Source organism: Pomacea canaliculata, linkage group LG3, assembly GCF_003073045.1.
Source record: "Pomacea canaliculata isolate SZHN2017 linkage group LG3, ASM307304v1, whole genome shotgun sequence".
NCBI classification, from domain to species: domain Eukaryota; kingdom Metazoa; phylum Mollusca; class Gastropoda; order Architaenioglossa; family Ampullariidae; genus Pomacea; species Pomacea canaliculata.
The window spans coordinates 37,087,104-37,106,587 of record NC_037592.1 but is presented as its reverse complement, the minus strand read 5'-3'; the positions used below and the strand labels follow the sequence as shown (position 1 = coordinate 37,106,587).

The 19,484-nt window shown below is 37.3% G+C and overlaps 1 protein-coding gene across 2 annotated transcripts; it reads left to right on the top strand.

Moving 5' to 3' along the window:
• The first annotated feature begins 203 nt into the window (after positions 1-203).
• LOC112559439 (trafficking protein particle complex subunit 11-like) lies at positions 204-19,299 on the top strand. 2 transcript variants are annotated; one of them, XM_025230698.1, is made up of 33 exons: positions 204-508; positions 1,039-1,241; positions 1,606-1,775; positions 2,046-2,116; positions 2,741-2,855; positions 3,282-3,381; positions 3,672-3,745; positions 4,028-4,124; positions 5,015-5,148; positions 5,492-5,633; positions 5,949-6,039; positions 6,396-6,475; positions 6,680-6,758; positions 6,907-6,961; positions 7,406-7,551; positions 8,361-8,422; positions 8,840-8,966; positions 9,137-9,209; positions 9,558-9,615; positions 10,147-10,311; positions 10,666-10,841; positions 11,057-11,182; positions 11,489-11,535; positions 11,932-12,023; positions 12,364-12,423; positions 12,812-12,937; positions 13,401-13,508; positions 13,716-13,767; positions 14,284-14,389; positions 14,733-14,952; positions 15,358-15,525; positions 17,889-17,934; positions 17,965-19,299. In XM_025230698.1, exons 2-33 carry the CDS (start codon positions 1,041-1,043, stop codon positions 17,970-17,972), a joined length of 3,375 nt encoding a protein of 1,124 aa, XP_025086483.1. In that variant the 5' UTR covers positions 204-508; positions 1,039-1,040; the 3' UTR covers positions 17,973-19,299. The 2 variants fall into 2 exon arrangements, with proteins under 2 accessions (XP_025086483.1, XP_025086484.1); XM_025230699.1 differs by lacking the exons at positions 17,889-17,934; positions 17,965-19,299 and adding an exon at positions 16,043-17,882.
• The last annotated feature ends 185 nt before the right edge of the window (positions 19,300-19,484 follow it).

The window sequence follows — 19,484 nt, the reverse complement described above, 5'->3', positions numbered from 1 at the left end:
TGAATCACTATACTGCTATTTCATTTTATACTGTGCATATTCAGTTTATTTCGTGCGATTATAAACTACAATAACATATTATTCCTGTATAAATGCGTGGATAATGATAATATTTAATATTTTTCTACTGTGCAAAATTTGGGCATTTATTTGCAGTAGCCTTAGTTTTGGTTTGTGGATTGTTTTTGTTTTGTTATTTTTTTAAGGTAAATATGTCAGTTTTCTAAAACACTAGGCGTGCATCAAACATTTGCGTTGCTGTGAGTAAATTGATATCAAACAGCTTGAATTAAAAAAAAGTAGTTTTTTCATTTGGGATTTCAAAAACATTTTACAAAATCAGTCCTTACAATTTGGACAGAGACTGTCCAGACAGTTCTCAAATGGCTCAAGTTGACAAAATGTTCTTTATCGGTACTTTGTAAAAGAACGTCTGCATCACTTCCGAGGTTTTGATGCTGAAGACAATGTTTTAGTCTGGCAGCATCTTAAGACTCAACTAACACAGGTTTGTACAAACATGAATTCATGTTGCTCAAATGCTAACACAAAAATGACTAGAATGTCATTATGAGTATGAATATTCATGATCTAGCTTCACCTTTTAAGGGTTTCTGTTAAGACTTCTAAAAAGGGACAAGGGGTGTGGAGATGCGTGTATACATTATGAATAACTTATTCATCTAAAGAAAAAGACAGTTAATCTTTTTAATCGTTTATTATTATTTATATTTCATAAACACACGTTATTCAGTATTTAATACTATTAATAATCGATTCATTTGTTTGGAATTCATTCGATGGAATTGTGCATTCGGATCACATCAGTTATAATATGTGGCAAAATACCTCGAAGTATGTTTTTATTACACTGAAAATATATTTCTATAACACACACACACATATGAGGTCGGGAAATGTCGCTTTTATACACATATATAACGTTTAATACTGGGTACTTGAGTAGAAATTACGACACTTTGTGTGCAGACGTTCTATCTTTGGTTTCTGCTTTTTTTTTTTTTTTAAACTGTAAAGAAATGGCATGGGCCAGTGAGCTGCCCGCAGAACTACTATGCCGACCTGTAGGCCTTGTAGTGCTGACAGGCTTGGACACAACCTACAATGCAGTTCACAAGGCAGTATGGGACTCATTCTGCAATAACCGGCGACCAGATCGTGTCCCATTGCATTTTCGTTCGCTGGGTGCTGACCATGTGTACCCCAAGTGCAAGTCAAAGGTAAGGTCTAACTGTCTGTTGGGTCACCGGTCATGGGATGAAATGGTCTTACCTGGGACAAAATAGACATAGCTGGGACAAACTGGCTTAGGCTGTTATTGGGTGATATGACTAAGACAAAATGGTCTTGGGGCGAAATGACCAGTCTTCATCTGTTGCCATTCAGGTGTCTGAAGCACCAACTATTTTTTTTGTTTTGTGTTTGAATGCAGAATAACTTTTAATTTATGCCTCAGATTCTTCAATAACAGCTACTACTATTGGGTGGTTAGTGATGCATTGTGAGATGTACATGTTTAAGTTAATATCTTGCTTTTGCTGTTAGTCTGTACTAGACATTTTTTTACTTTTAAACCCATTTCAGAGAACATCCTATGAGTGGTACATTCCAAAAGGCATATTAAAGACTGGTTGGATGAAGAAACACCTGTATGAAATTCCAGCTGTAGTAGTTATCTTCTTTGACCTGGACTGGGATGAGCCTTTGTGGAAGGAGCGGCAGATGGAATGCTCAACTCGAGTAGAGATTGTGAGGTAAGAACCACTGCTGTCTCGCCACAGCTTATTTGGCAGAGCTAATAAAAATATTACTTATTCTCTACCTTGTATGTAAGATTACAAATATAACACTTCATTATGTTTAAAGATACAAATAATGGATCTGGTGTTTTTCCATGTAGAAATCCAGTATTCTTTGCATGTGCATTCAAAGAGCTAATCTGTTCATATTTAAGTGACTATTGTGCACTATAGGTAATTGAAAGGCTTTCATTTCTTTTCTTTCCGTTTTTTTAAAAAAAACAGGAACAGTTTGCAAGGCCGAGGGACCAAAATCGCTGTTGTTCTTCTCCAAAAAACAGCTCCACTTCCTCCTGGTCAGTATTTATGCAAATTATTTAGATCAAATATTTATGAATATTGATAAATATCCTGTTTGATCCAAGTGTAATCTCATACGTTTACAGCATGTAAAGTAACAAGGTATTCAACCTAGCATTCCTTTCTATAACACTAATACATCAAATCAAGTTTTGATTGGAGACACATTTAGTGAAAGGTATAAGAAATATGCCCTCATTCTTCAAAACCAGCACGATTTTACTTTTTCTGAGGCCTAATTTTTATTCTAGACATAACATCTGTTGGCAGTAAAAGAAGTTAAACTACAGTTCTTTGTTCAAATGTTTAAAAGAAAAGGCGAGTAAATTAGTATATTGGTCTTAGATACCATTGTTAGTGTGCAAAATGATTCAGAGCCTCATTGTCATTTAAACCCAACTTGCTATTTCACTTGCCATTCTATTTAAGGTAGCAACTATATAGTTTTATAACTATATAGTTTTAATCTGTGTTTATATTTCATGAATAAGATGTGAAAACAATTAGGTCCAGGACCTTTGTTTGTCATTATTTGAAAGTTTTATGTAAAGGGACTGTTGGTCTGCTTTTTGTCAAAAAAAATAACACCCAATTTTTAGTTGGTTTTTTTACCTATGAAGGTGAGGATGTGGTGGCAGCAGAGCGAGCAGCGACCTTTTGTAGTGCATGTGATATCTCAGCCAAGTCACTCTATGTCCTGCCTCAGACTGACCATCTGCTGGGTTATACCATTAGGTAACTATCAATTTTTGTAATATATCTCTGTCAAATCACTGTGACATGGACTCACTGTCTGCTAGGTTATATCATGAAGTAATTAGACATTATCAGCGAACAGTTTCATCTAAACTAAATAATAATAACATGTGATTTGTGTAGCACCCTCATCACAGTCATGAAGGAGCATGCTCTCAGGTCTTAAGACATGTAAGAAACATGGACAGAATATGAAGGACAGAAGGAGAAACAACTAAGCAAACAAGTATTTAAAAAAGACAAACATAGAAGACACAAAGTGGAATTGGGTAACAAGCTGTAAGGATGAAGAGTAATAAATCTGCAGAGGAAGACAAGAAATAAAATTGAATACTGAGGATATGGATCAGAGAACGCATTAGAGTGTGTGTTTTGATTGAACTTGCAATTATTTTGTGACAACAGATTAGAGAACGCATTTTATGAGCTTGCTCAGAGTTACTACCACACTGAAGCAAGGAAGGTGAAGTCACACAAGGACTTCCTTAACAAGACTACACACCAGGTGAACAGATTGTGTAGTTCTCAGGCTGTTTGTTCTTCTATTTTCTGTGATTTTGATAAAGGTATTATCGTGACAACAGTGTGCGTGTGTGTGAATCCAGCAGTGTGAGATATTCAGTTTTATGTGAGCATATATTATTACTATTGATAACCTTTTGATGATTTCATTTTTTAATCATAATCTTTGTTTTTCTTTAAAGGCATTTTTTCTCTTTTTTTGTCTTACCTAAGATTTTTTAAATAGAACAAATCTGTTTTAATTTTGACAAATGAATGTTTCTTTTACAACAGCTTTTGTTTGTGAGGCATCAGTTTAAAACTGCTTTTTTTAATGAGCTCAAGCAAGACACTCATACTGCCCTGAAGTAAGTAAATCTTTGTCATAAGCATTATCTGTAATATATTCACAGGATTAAGCATGAATACCTTCAGTAGTTGACTTGCATCACTATCGGATGCAAAGGTTATGTGTGCTGAATTCACAGTGATAAGCTGTGTCAAAAAAAGCTTGTAAGCTCACTACCTTCCAGAAATTTAAAAAAGAAACTGAGGGGATATACATGTTAAACATATAAATTCAGTAATTTGATTTGTGTGTGTATAGGTTTTAAAGAAAACTTTGTATACTTAGTATTTTCTTTTTCTAGGCACTATAAACAAGCCTATGGTCACATTTTGGAACAGAGAATGCATGACACCAACATGCTGGAAATCAAAACTATTGCTGGTTTTGTCAATTATAAGGTAAATTTTATATTGTTCTTATTCTGGAGCATGTTGTTTGAGAATGCCTCAGCTTGCTAGCAAATGTATACTCTATGTTGCCATATTTGGGGAAGTTTTTCAAAACAATATAAAATTATGATGTACCATAAAAATATAATTTCAAATGCAAATTTTGTAGAAACTAACTGCAACACCTAGTATTGTTGATGACTTTGCCACACCAAACTTCTGGGAAATGCATGGAATATTGCCCTGTGTGGGGACACTGTTATTGCTTACTTCACCACAAAGGAACTACATTTGAAAAAACTGAAAAATATAGTTGCTAGATTTAAGCCAAGGGAGGTAACATTTCACAACCGATTCTCTTTACAACATTTACTTCCCCTTAAAAAAAAAAATTAAGCTGTTCACAGATTATTTTTTTTTAAATGGGAGCACAGATTTATTCTGTGCCTCATTTTTAGCTACGTATTCCTCCATCTGTTTTAAGCCAGTCTATCAATGTTGTGTTGAAGCAACCATAAGCCTTACAACAAGGAATTCTGTTTGTGACCAGTCTCCACTGGACTAAATCTGGTCATAGAATGCTAAACAAATGTGTTTTTATTTATCATAAAATTTATAATATGTTTGTCTATTATGCTTGAACCACTAAATTTATTAAAAGATGACACTTCAAGTTTAAAGCCAGTTGTAATTGGAAACAGGTATGCTGTCACTTCTTTTCACTTATGCTTAGATAGTTTTGTCTTATGACTTCCAAATTACTTTGTTTTTGTATAGAATAATTAGGAAATGAATACTTTCAAGCAACCTTTTTATCATGTTCTGTTGATACTTATGGAGTTTTTGCAAGATATGTTTACAATTATGTAACAGAAATTTGCTTTTAAAATAAATTACAGATATGCCGACTTTCGTTTCAACATAATGTTCCTCTGGATGCCATTGCTCAGTTCCGGAAGCATATAGACTTTTTCAAGAACAGGGCTGGTATTCCTGAACTGGCGTTTGAGCATAGTGCTTGGATGTCAAGACAGTATGTAATTTATCTATATGAAGAAAGATGTAGCTGTATTTACAGTATAATATTTAAACCAAATCTTAAAATACTATCTGTAAATACACCTGCCTTACCAAATATTGAAAGACATTTTATGCATACAAAAAGCATGTTTAAAACCTAATATCTCTTCCATCTTCCTTGAAGCATCATTTGCAGATGTTATAATACAATAATTCTTTAAGAGACCATTATTCTTTGTGCTTTGTAGTCTTAATACTACATTTTGAGTAGATGAACATTATCTCTGTTCGTGGCATTAGCTCTAACTGGGGATTTCTGTGAGAGATGAATCTGTGAAATATGCCTGTTTTTCAAGGTTTCAGGTGTTTGGGGATCTCTTTGATGAGGCCATCAAACTTGGACTAACAGCCATTCAGACCCAGCACCCTGGATTCTACTACCAACAGGCTGCCAATCATGCTATATTCCGCAAACAGCTGTGTCATGGTCTGTGTGTGGTAAGGATGTTAATGGCTGTTTCTGGAAATAGTTTGTATTGTTATGCATTGTTGTTTATATCATAAGACACATTTTATCAGGTGCTGTAGTGTGTGTGTGTGATTTATTTCTTTCTTTGTGTTTGAGAGAGAGATTTTTCTTTTGTTAAACTGAGGACAGTGCTTAGTGCTGAAATTTTAGTTCTTGTACAAAGTCAGTCGTCGCTTTGTAGAGGACTATTAACTTTTAATATGTAAACAATTAAATTAGTGTCTAGCACTTATTGCTTGAGACAAGAAATTCACTGATATTTAAAAAGAGTGAACTGTGTACAGGAGCAAGAAGGAAAAGTGCAACACTCAATACTTGATGGACTAGAATCTCTGGACTTTTATGGCCAGAGACCTTGGCGCCAGGGTCACCAAAGTAAGTAATCAGTATATATGGCAATTCCGTTGTCAAAATTAGCAGTCTTCTTGATGTAATGTACACCACATATTGGAATCCATATTGAAACAATCCTTTAGACAGGAGACATCTTGATAAATTTAAGAATAGTTGCAAACCTTAAACTGCTGCAAGTTTTTTTTTTTAAAAAAAAAGAAAAAGCACTGTTAAGGCTTGCAGATTCTCTAACATCTTTATATTGAATTTTTTTTTGTACATCGCATTGACCAAGTCAAGTAAGTAATTGCTGTTTACTTGAATGAAATCAGATCATGTGTATTAATTGCCAAATAGTGCCTTCTCTCTTGTACATGTCAGAAACTTATTTTTAACAGGCATTGAACCTCCAGATGTACATAGAGAAAAAGAAGGCATTGCAGCACTTCAGGCACTAGAGAGAAAAGTAGACCATTCCGTGAGTAGACTTATGAAAAATTTTAACTTTGTTAATGCTTATTTTGACCTCTGTGAAACAAACATGCTTTCTGTGTCACCCCCACCTACCCACTTTTCTTTCCTTTAGTCTCTATCCAACAAGCTTTCTTTCCATTCATGTGTAGGTACAGAGTTTCTGTCCAGAAATGGACCACCACCTAAGTCTGTGTTCTAATCTTTGCAGTGGATGGTGATTCCCCTTCTTAGCAGTGCTGTGGCTCAGTTTCGCAAATACAAGTCTCCACGTATGAAGAGATATCTGAGTAAGTCACATCCTCTTTTTTTGCCACTACTAAACAATTCTGGTAAAACCAAGAGGCAGTCTACCAGAAAAGTTGTCATTATGCATCCTTTAAATGACTGTTTGTGTGCGTGTGTGTGTGTGTGCGTTCGCTGTTCTTTCTTTCACAGTGGTACAAATGGGGGAAGAGTACTTCCATGCTAAAGACTATGGTAAAGCACTCATGTGAGTAACACAGTACTTGTGAGATCGTGTAATTGTTTATAACTATGTAAAGTGCATGTAGGGATCTTGGTTTGTTTTCATTTTCTACTTTTTTGTGCTGATTTATCAGTTGTAACAGCATGTAACTATGCAAACTCCAATTATATATAATTATACAACTATATGGTGTGAGTTTACGTTGTTTTATAATTATAATACCTGTGGTTATAATACCTGTAGTTATTTAATCCTTGTGTACTTTGTTTATATTTTTAAGAATATTTTATCAGCTGTTATGTGTGTATATGTGTGTGTGGGTGTGATTTTTATTTTGTTGTCATCTTTGACTTAAACATTATTTTGAAAGACAGACTAAAAGGTAGAGTTTGCACTCTGTAAAAAAGATGCTGTGATATGTGCCATTAAGTCATTTTTTTCTTCTCTATGTTCTAATCCCTTATATAGGCTGTTAAATAAAGTCATGTGGGACTATCGGGCAGAAAGGTGGTGGCCACTTCTGACAGCAATCCTTGAAACATCACTTAAGTGTGCATACCTTACAGCTCGTGTGCAGGAGTACGTCTCTAACTGCATGGAACTTATTGGTGAACGTATCCTTTTAAAGCACTACAGAATGACTGTACTTTCATTTCCTCTTTAACTTTATCAGATGACCCGACCATAGGAGTTTAAAGGTCATCTGGTAAGTATCAAAGAAAGACAATGTACAATGAAAACTTTATTTTCTTTCCAGTCTAGGTCATGTTAGATCAGATTTTATGTATGTAGCGCTGTCATTGTCTGCACATGTACATTCATAGTGTTATAGCAAAAGGCAAGTGAATTTATAAGTTGAGTTGAAATGATAGACACTGATATTCTGAATTGTTTCCACTCTAAATGTTTGCAAAATTTTATCATACTTCACAATTAAATCTAAAACAGCTCTTGATAAGTACAATAAGACAGCCATGTTTCGTTGTCATCATCAAAACCATCCGGCATGGGAGTTAACTTTCAGTCTCCTAAATCAGATGCCTGGCATCATGGATCTGGGGCATTTTGCCACACAATGTCATACCCAAGTACAATGAGGAAAAGCTGAACAAACTGAGAAGATGTGTATGATGAAAAAAAATTCTGTTGTTTTGAAATGGTAACTCCTGTGTCACAAATTATGTGACAATTTTTTTTTCCTTCACAAAAGAGCATGAAACTTTGTGACTTCCAAGAGCTGGTCGCAGTTGTATTTTAAACATGATTGTAAATAAATAGTACATTGAAACCTAAAATTTTAGGCAGAAATTAATCAAAATGACAGAGCCTATCATGCTCAACTTGCCACTTCACTTGACTTTTTCTTTAATGTTTTTTGAAAGCATCATACAAATACTTTTATTTATCCATCACTTTGAGCAAGATTCCCAATGCACTCAGGACAAAAAGGCCAGGATTCAGTTAAACCTCATTCAGGTTTTATCAGTAAGTTCCAGCATATTTTGTGAAGCATTTGCCTTATCATTTTTTTACTTCTAGAATGAAGGCTTGAGGTGGAGTTAAATGCATTTGCCTCTTTTTTCATTCAGCTACAAAGTGTTGTATGTAAATGGAAGATGGTGGAGATGAGGGATATAAACTACATAATCCTGCACTTAATAGGCTAGCTTAGGACAAGGCTCACTTTCTGCAAAAGTCCTGTTTACCAAGCAATAAGGGTACTTAACAGGGAACGTAAAATACCTGAGAGGGCTGGGTTTCATATGCCATGACTTAGAAACAATAAATAATTTACAATTCACTCTATAAATATTAAAAGGGGAATTTTGTATATCTTTATTGGAGATGTTAGGTGGTTTGTGTGAACATTTATGCTAATAGTAATATGTTTATATTTGACAGCATGAAACGCCCAGTTCTGAACCAGGCTTAGATCAGAGCTGTGTAGAGCAGGCGGCCAGACTGTGGGGGGAACTAAAATCACACCCATCTGTTTTCACAATCGAAATGCAAGGACTTATACCCTTTGGTGAGATTTGCTTTGCATCATCGTGGTTTTTTTTTTTTTTTTTATTTTACTTTTGTATTCTCTCATAATATTTTTTCAAGTGAAGGTAAAAGGTGTGTGACCAAGAGAAGATGAGTGAGTAGTGTTGTGACTTGTTGCAGTGGAGTGAGTAGTGTTTGCATTTGTTGCAGTGGAATGCAAAGCTCGTTTTGTGAATGAAGTGGTTGCTGCAGATGCAGAGGTTGAGCTGGAAGTCTGCCTCAAGTAAGTAAGGTCTGAGGATCAAGCTGATTGTGAGGCAACTGAGGGAGTGCTCTCAATTTTTTTAGTTTATTGCTATGTATGAGTGCATGTGATAAAATAAACTGGTATGTATGTGTATCCAGACACTTATGCCTGTGTGTTTGCACATGAAACAAAGGTCTCCCATGAGGTGTTTACTGATGTTTGTGAGTGTACACATGCTATGAAGGTCTCCTATGAGATGTTCACTAAGGTCTGTATACACATGCATCATTGTGACACTTTTTTGAAGAGTATGACTAAGATCTACACTCAAACAAAAGACTTTCCTTCATATAAATTTTACCACAGGAATTTTTTTGGTTTCAGAGTAACTTCTCCTCTGTCAGTGCAGTTTACAAAGCTAAACCTCCAATTCAGCAACCAGGTAAATCCTCTTGTTAAGGTGACCAAAAAAGTTTCCACAATGTAGATGTCTTCCCTATGTCTCATATAAGGTGACTATTAAATCTGCATAATGTAATCTCTAATAGGCATTATGCAGCTTTATTAAAAGCAATATCCTCAGGTTGTCTATGCTTTCTAAGACAAAGACATATGGACAGAGGTCTTTCTCCTACCAAGCCTCATCAACTTGAAACAGATTGCAGCCCTCAACACTGATTCTTTTACCAGCTTTAAGTGTACAGAACAATAACTTCACTGTGACCCTGTCCTGACCCTTAGCGTGCATAACGTATGTCTGTAATTTACTTTGTGTATGAGTGAGTGTTTGTTGTAGAAGTGAGCTTGTCTGTTATAAGTGAATATAGGTGCATGGTTTTTTGATGATTTATTCTGTATATTATTTATGTAAAGCGCTCTGAGCAAATCATTGGAAAAGTGCTATATAAATATCTTCATCGTCATCATTATTATTAAATGCAAAACTGTGAACTGAATGACATTCATTTTTCAGGTATATAATCAGTACTGTGAAGTGGTTGACAATCATGACACAACAGCAGCATCGGCTTCAAAGGATGAATGTAACAGCGATGATCTCCATTTGGAACCTGGGCATCCTAGACTGTACCACTTCTCATTCTTGCCATCCAAAGAGGATGTTGGAGGACAGATAGAGGTGACCAGCATATTCTTTAGTAAACTGTGGCTTAGAACACCCTGTCTCTTCTTAAATGTAACTTTTGTGGCAAATATTCATGTGAAGATTTTACGTTCATGGGTTTCTGCAATGTTTGCCCACATCCCTCCCAATATATATATGCACATATGCAAATTTCTGCACTGTGGGGTGCAGCAATTGAGTCAAACAAATATAAACAACAGGAGAGTGAAGGAACAAAAGTGACCTTTAGTAAACTTCCCAGTTTGTCAGAATCTTTAATATGCCAGTTCTCCAACATCACCATGGGAACACTGACATGTAAAAGAAGGTTCCCTTGTGTCTTTATTTGATCAACTTTTGTGATAACAGATTTCATCCATCACTCTTGAGATGGGCTCAGAAAATGGCTGCTGTGCAACCCTGCGCTGGATTGGTGCTGGCGTAGGAGAGATTGTGGGAAGGCCGCCATTGGTGCCACGTTCTTCCAGGAAGGCTTCAGGTGGCAGTCTCAACTGGGACACATTTCAATCCTTTCCTACCATCAGGTGTGTTGCTCAAACTTTTCAGCCAACACTCTATATTTTTTAACTGCTTACTGGATAAAAGTAAGAATCATTAGCACTTTAACCTGTTCAACCAACAGTAGATTAACTTCTCCAGAAGTGCCTGTTTATGATTCTGTACATTTTGATGCAGCGTGACTTTTGTATCCTTTGAGATTTGGGGAATTTCTGCTTATTTTTTTTTTTTTTTAATGCAGGGTAACACCACGCCAGGCCCAGGTGGAACTGGTCCTTGATCACCAACCTCCATGCTTGCTAAATGAGTTCTACAGCATCAGTGTCACTGTGACCAATATAGAAGTCACAGACATTCATGCAACAAGGTAAGTGTTTTGCAGAATGTCGTAAATTCATGGTGTTTTGTTATTTTGTAAATACAACAATAACATTACTATACAGTGATATTAAACCTTAGAGATTCCCTGAAAAGACAATTGATTCTTTAATGTCACCCTGTCATTGTTTCATATACTGCTTCCTTTTTGTTCTTAAAAATATATAAATAAAAGCCATTTGTAGCTCAGTGTCATTCATTCATGCACATAGCTTTGATTTTGTTATGGTTTTGGCTGTATTTTTTTCAATGTGAATACTGTAAACTAATACATTGTGGTTGCATTTTTTAAAAGATTGTCTCTAGGTCTTCACCAGGGAGTGGATACTGCAGATTCCGCCAGTGAGCACTTACATTTCATGCTAACAAAATACTTGATGTGTAGACTTTTAGCGAGGATAAACTGCTCATAAAAACTGTTCTGATACAAAGTTGCACAGGATGTGCTGATATCCTGATTTTTTCTCATGAAGCCTGTATACCTCTTTTTCTGTCTTTGTTTCCTTTTTAAGATGCTTACATGAGAGAAGATCACCTTATTTATTTTGGCTAGGCAGTGATCCCATTGTTTCACCTCTAACTCTATCTCGGGTCTGCTTTTGGTTTTTTTTTTTTTTACATTCACTTCACTTTTTTCTCTCTTTTTTTTTAAGTTTATGCTTTTACGTACATTTACTTTTTCCAGTCTTTTTTTGTGAAGCATCGTATCATGTAGTGATATTCCGCTAAATGTTGCAGCTCACATCAGTGTCGAAAATCCAGATTTTGATGGTAAGATTCACTCCAAGAGAATTGAAGTCGATATTGGGACTTTGAAGAAAGGAGAAAAGGTACTTTGATGACTCTTTTTTTCATTCAGTTAATTAATTTTGCAGTCCATTTACTAAGTAGACAACTATTTTACTCATGATATTATTTTTTAGGATTCATCCATCTGGTACAATCCATGTCTTCATTGACGTAAGAGGTAAAGCATGGGGTGTAGCTTGAGAAATAGTCAGGAACAATCAACTGTGTACTTTACAAAGATAAATCATGATGTTGATGACTTTCACTCAAACATATTTATATGGTGTAAGCTGATTTTTGTGCTCTTTCTCTTCTACATGGCCCTTTGCTCCTCAGAGGAGCAGCAAGGAATAAACTAAAACGTTCGCTTCTATGTTTCAGGTGACACAACGATTTTTTATCAAGTGTCTTCAGTCTGGTACCCGCACATTTTCTGTCAAGGTATCCAAATGTTGATTCGGTTCTTTGGTGATAGCGTTTAGCATAGTAACTTATGGCTGGAGGTAATCCTAGATGGCAGGGGACAATCCTAGATGTCTTTGTGATTCCTCAGAATAAGAAATATATTTTTTAATGTAAAAATCATTTTTAATAAAGCTGAGCAGGCTATGGTCTCAATTCATTATATTGCCCCCTGTTGTCAACCCTGTCTCTTGCTGCATTTTTTGGTAGAACAGATTTCCCCAAAGTTCCCTCAGATTACTAATCTTGACCCCTCTTCATGTAACCACCCTTGTCTTCATGTCTCTTGGCCAACTGTTGTGGTTGATGAATGGTGGTGAGACAGCATGCTGGGACTGTAATTGTGAATTGTTGATGTGCTCATCAGGTGGACTACAACATTGATGCCAAGATGCAGCGGCAGACTGTCAGCTGCGCTTGCCACAAAGAGGAGACCATTTCTATCAATACTGTGACACCATTTGAAGTTTCTCTCAGGCTCGAATCACTCAAGGTACTATATCATGAGCTTGAAAACGCACAGACATGCACACACAATTAGAATAAAGATTCAGAAAATATCAAGCCTGTCCATTGATCTTCTTCACCACTATACAATAAATAAGAGGGTTGCGGGGTGGGGGTGAGGGGTCCTTTAATGATTTGGAGCTGAAATGTTAGATGTTAAAGAACCCACTTTTCTCAGGGCCAGCTTTCCCTCACTGCCTTTTTTTATCCCAATTGGCTATGAGTTCATTTGCTGGGTCAACTGGAAGAAAGATGCTGCACATGGTACATAATTGTACAGCTAGTGGGACCCTAGTGCTCTGTCTGCTCAGCTGTCTTCCTCATGAGTAGCTTAGTTCTAAAGTAACATCCAACTTTATTTCCACACATAAATGAAATAAAAGTTACAAGCAAGTGGACACAGATGCAAGCTGCGTAGTGGAAATTAAGACTGTAATGGTTCTGTCCAGTTTGAGGCTGTTGAGGCAGTCCATGCTGAGGAGCCCTTCCTGCTAATGACTGAGATTCGTTGCACTGCACCGTGGCCTGTTGAGATCAAAGCCAGCAGCATTCTCCTGGTAAGAGTGGTTGTCTTTCTAAGAAATATATTATTTTGATTTGGTTTACTGCTTTCATTGTGGGTATATATATATACACACACACAATCTCACATAATCTCTGCATATATATTCTTAACTGATTTTAACAGTGTATTTTCATTCTGTTTGTTGACAATTTTTGCTGACACTAATTTACTGTCATGTAATTTTTGCTTCTTTGTGCAGAATCAGTTTATTAAGACAGCCAGTGATGTCTTTGAATCCCAGCTTGAAGGTGGTCAGTACAGGACATGCTTTTACTGTGCCTCTGTATAGTTTCTTTTACACACAAACATTCATGACTCTGTGCACCTTCACACATCCCACATCCACACTCGTACTCTCTGTCTTATGCTTCACAGTTGAACATAGAGCATTGGATGTTTTATGTGCCATATGAACTGGTAGCGGAGGACTGGGTGCTGCAGCAAAAAATCCTGCATGGGATATTTTGGTCTGCAGTGTCTTCCCACTGCCAGGGCTACTCCACCCTCCCTGTCCTTTCAAGCATTAGACACCTATAAAATGAGAATATGTTGGAGAATTCACTGTACTGCTCTTTCTGACATCAAACCAGGTGCAATTCATCATTTCAGTCATTAAGTTCTGTTTGTCATTACTGCTGTTGTTGATGTGGTCAAGCCAAGTGTAGTTCACCGCTTCTGTCATCATGTTAAGTACTGTTTGTCATGGCTGTCATGCTAAGTACAGTTTATAGTTGTTGTCAAGGTTGGCAGTTGTGTATGGTTTGCAGTGAAGCTTAACAGGCAAGAGTGTGGAGCTGAATGTCTGTGTCTGGTAGCTGCTGCTTGTGTTCAGCCATCTGTTGCCATGGGAACATACACTCTTCACTGGCGAAGGTACAGTGTCTTGTTCCCCTTTATAGTGAGTATAGTGGTAACTAAATGTAACTAGATTTATTCGGTATCATGTGCAAGGAATGAATTTTGACTGCATGGCCTAGATCTCAACAACAGGGCCAAGGTGTTGGCAAGTAGTGTCAGTACATTTTACTTGATTTTAGATGTCCAGGCATATAATAGTCAAATGCTTTATAATATTATTAGTTTCAAATTTTAAATATTTTGTAGTATTTCTTATTTCACTAATAAATCACACTAGTGGTCTAGATGTATAAGCCATCTTTCTAGATAGATTCATTTCATTGCATTGTTGTGTGGAGTAATGAAAGTAAGTTTACAGACAAGGTGAGGACCTGCCCTATGTGACCTCGACATTCTCCCTTCCGGTGGTGAATATTGAGCATATCCCCATTGCTGTTCACCTTCAACTGCCAGCATTTGGTCGGGTCAAAACTTTGCTACCACTTACTTATACCATACGAAACCGCACACCTTATGTACAGGAACTTGAAGTCAACATGGAGTCCACAGACAACTTCATGTTCTCTGGTAACAAGCAGGTTAGTTACCTCAGTCTGTCTCGAGGTAAAGCATTTTTGTTTTAGTAATAATAATAGAGCACTGATATCATCTAGCATCATAGAAATGACATTAAAAACACTGGCTAACAATAACATACAATGATTAAAAAACACATTCAGTGTCTGAGCCATATGTTAAAGGATACACAAGTAATGAAAGTTAACTTTTAGCGTATTTGATGTTCATAAAGAGAAATCTCCTTCAGATTTCTTAATAGCTACAAATGGTAAAAAGTTGTCAAACTCAGTCCAAACTTATCTTGCCATCATCCACCATAAGGTTGGGCAAAAGGCAAGGGTGGTAGTGTAAATAGGATATGTGATCCATCACTGGGAGTAACATTTTAGAAGGACAAGTAAACCAGCATGATGTTTTATTGACAGACCCGGTTTCGCGTGCTACCTAGTGAAGAGCACCAACTGCTGTATAACTTCTTCCCACTGGTGGCTGGTCAGGTGGTGTTGCCTCGGCTTCACGTGAACATGTTGCGCTACCCTGGCACAATGGATGACCTGGTGCACAGCATGTTGCCATCTCACATCTTTATCAGGGTAGGCTACTCTCCGTCTAATTCTGTCAAAACATTTATTAGGGAGCAGAGATACAGACATGTCAACTTCTGGATCAATGTCCGCAAATAGAATGTGTAAACGTGGTTTTGTTTGTGACTTCCTTACAGAAGTTCTATGAAACTTTTTTTTCCATGTAGTTTGTAGAAGTGATAGGATATATTTTGTTTGATTGTTGGTGGTAAAATGTACTTTGAAGATTTACAATGATTGCTGGTTCCTGACATTTCAGCAAGGATTCTGGAACTTTTGATTTGGTTCCTGGCTTCACTGTCTGATGTTTTCTCTCATATCATTTTCCTGAATGGCTCTTGGCTGAAGTATTGTGTTCCATTGTTCGGTGCTTGCAGTAGTCTCTGGATTTCATTTTCAAAGGAAGCATTGTTTTGTTAGTAACATTTCTCTCTGATCCCTGGTTAGTTACATCTGTTACTTTTGGGAAATGGCTTTGCTTTCTCTTTCATGGCTCTAACGAGTGCCTTGTTTTGCACTGTTGCAGCCTGTGGGGAAATCACTTCAAATGCCAACAGGATGAGGGGCAAACATCTAGCTCTTTGATGCGCCTCCCACTTTGCTGTGATCAAAATAGTGCACCACTGTAGTGCTATACAGTCCGGTCTCTTGTTTCATTCACCATCCTGTGTGTGTAATCAGGCTAAAGTGTACAATATTACAAAAAGCAGACATTTATATTGATGTGACTATTGTATTTATATCAACTTTATTTTCACCCATCTCCATCTCTCCATGCAGTAAGAACTGTGAAAATCATTCCACGGAACCCTGGAGTTGAAATTCTTGTGATGCAAATTCTTATCAAAGCATGGCGAACAGAGGGTGATTTTTCTTTTTGTTTCACTGTTGTCATGTATTATTGGTCTCAGTGGCAAACCACTCACAGCAGAATATCTGAAGAAGACACTGCAGAAGGCAGAAATGGTTGCATTTACCCATCACAGAGTCTTAAAAACGTGCAATAAAATAAAATTACATTTTTACCTAATTGTTAGTCATACTGTTATCTCATCCTCCCTCTGTCTTCAGTCTTCTATGTAAAATTTATCCTTGTCCATCTTTCCATTCCTTCATGTGCTTCTTATTGACCTAGTTTTTTTTTATGACAAGCAGGAATTGTATGCACCTGTAGACACTTGATTCTGCACTATGTAAACCACATTTCTTTTTTGATTGTTTTTAACTACTATTAAATGTGGTTGACAAGTAAGCTTATTTTAAAAGCTGAAAGCACTTACACATAGGACCTGCCTGGTGCTAATACTTACCATACGACCTTTGGTCAGTGCACATTAACCAGTGGCGGTCAGCAGCAAGTCAAAGCAGACTTACTAATAAACACCAGCAGTTTGAAACTCACACAAGTAATTGTGAGTAGTTGTTTTATCGTGACTGGTTGTTTGATATTGATCATAAGAAGCTTTATGTTACTTGAAATCTTTGAAGTTATATGCTTTGCCTGTTTAAGAATTAAGCATTGCATTTTTTTCAAACGAGAAATTAAATGAAATCCATAAGATAGAAACTGGAACATGTTGGAAACAGGATGTTTCTGTGCACGTGTGATTGGTTTTATTAGCTGTGGAAAATTGCATATCATTCATTTACACACGTTCACAACAAATTCACATGCTTTGTATCAGTGCAGAGTTTAGTTCTACATACTGCTCCTAATCTAACAGCTGTTTGAACTAAAACGTGGAGGAGACATCCCTTCCTATATAGATAAAATTATATACTTGTTCCTACTTTTTACATTTAACTGGTCCACTGATAACAGATAAAGTATATTCTCTGTTGCAAAAGACTTGTTGTATATCTTGCTTTAGGGTGTAAGAGACAATGTGAGATTGTTACATATTGCACACATCAAACACACTGTTCTGCACTTAGCTACCTCTGATGTGTGGGGTAAAGCGCTATGTAGATTCACTTCTTTCCCTCAAACGATAATGGGACGCCCGGTGGTATAGTGCTTAAACACGCGCTTGTCACCACTGCAGTGAGCGGCTCAGGGTTCAAATCTCGTCTCGGGACACTCTATATGTGACATCTGTTCACATGTCAGAATCGGGGTTTTCTCCGGGTACTCCGATTTTCTCCCCTTCCCTTTCCGCCCATAGTGCGAAATCGCCGCAAGGTGGGAGCACTTTCTACTAAATAAACCAACCAACTCAAACGATAATCTTCCTGGTTGCCTTCAAGTGCATGCTGTAGTGGGCGTCAACGACAAAAATAATTTTTAAAAATACATGTAGATCAGAAAAATGAAAGGGACGTAATCTGGAAGAAACGAAAAGAATTCGAAATATTTTGTATTTATTTTGCAGCCTTCTGGTCAGCGTCGTGCGCTTGCTGGAGGCAACTCACACGCAGGTCTGTGACGTCGCCAACATACGCACTGGTGACTGTGACGTCACCAACATACCTGATGCTTGATCGTCGCTTCCGTTTCCCACAAAACGTTTCACACCTCACTTTGTGTCAAGACTGGTCCTCATCGTGACCGTCAAGCAGCTTGCAAAACAGGCTAGTCACTAATTGATAGGACGATACCAGAGAACACGCTTACCCAGAGGAAGAGATGGGACAAACGAGCTGCACTAGAGTTGAACGAAAAGACAGACGCTAAGTAGAGGTATACTGTTTTGACCTGTAAATTTGCTCACATGTTCGTGTATGTGGAACCTTGTGCGCACTTTTTTTTTTATCTTCCTGGTATTATTATCAGACATTTGCACTTCAGGGACCGTAGTTGTGAAGCGAGGGTAAGCGGCTGCCCTGGGGCAATATGGGAAACTCGAGGACAAGTATCCTCCTCCTAAAGCTATAAATCAGTGTCCGGACCCCCAGATGATGTTTTTACCACTGAGCCGTAGTTAAACGTACAGCAGTGGCAAAGATCCCATGGGTTAAAGAAGCATGAGGTAGTGTCCACGGGGTCTGATCACTCTGAAAACAAGACGCTTTTCCTTGAGTTCCCCATTTAGCCCTGGGTAAACGACTTACTGTCCGTTCATAGCTACGGCCCCAGAACTGTTTGCCAGAAATGAGTATCACCAGCAGCGTTGAAGGGTGTGCAATTGCGGAAAAATAACTTGCTGGTTCAAACGTTGTAAATGATACCTGGATATGTTTCTGATTTTATGTCATCACAAACATCTTAACTGTATTTCCCCAGAACTGATTGTATAGTTTCCTAAATAGAAGAAATGTTTTTTGTCTGCCATGAGACTATTTTTTCTTTTTTTTTTTTTTTTTTTTTTTTGTTTTTGTTTCTGTTTTGTTTTGTTTTTTTGGAGGGGAAATGCATTTTCACTTTCCTTGTTCCACAGACTGCTAAATGTGTAAGGCCAGACGCTGCCATAAAAAAACTAGTTGTTTCGTAACGACACACTGTAGGTGAATAAGCATAGGTAGAGTATAACAGCAAAAATGACTTCTTGGTCAGTCAAGGGGAAGCTTTCTTGCGGACCGGACCTACCTTACGGAGTCACGGGACTTGCTTGCGGACCAGATCACCCAGACTGATTCAAGGAACGGTTTTCATGTGTGATCGTGTTAGAACTTTCTTGTTTGTATAAGTGTGGACTGTACATAAAGCTGGATGACATTTGTGAATTAAGATAATAAACAGTGTGGAAATGTAATTGTGTGTGTGCAAACATGAGTGCTCGCGCGCTTGTTGGGGGAGGAAGGTCGCGTGTCGGTTCATTTGGTCTCAATAAATAATACAAACAACATGCTGTTTGACACTCGGTTCCTTCATAATTATCATCATCGTTAATAAAAAGAAATCGAGTGGGCGCTGTCGTGATGATACATCGAGGATTGGATGTCCTGGTTTCAGACCTCTTCTCCGCGCTGTTCTTTCTCTGCATGTATCTATGGTCTGCAGTGTTTTCAGTTTATTGGTTCTAAATCGT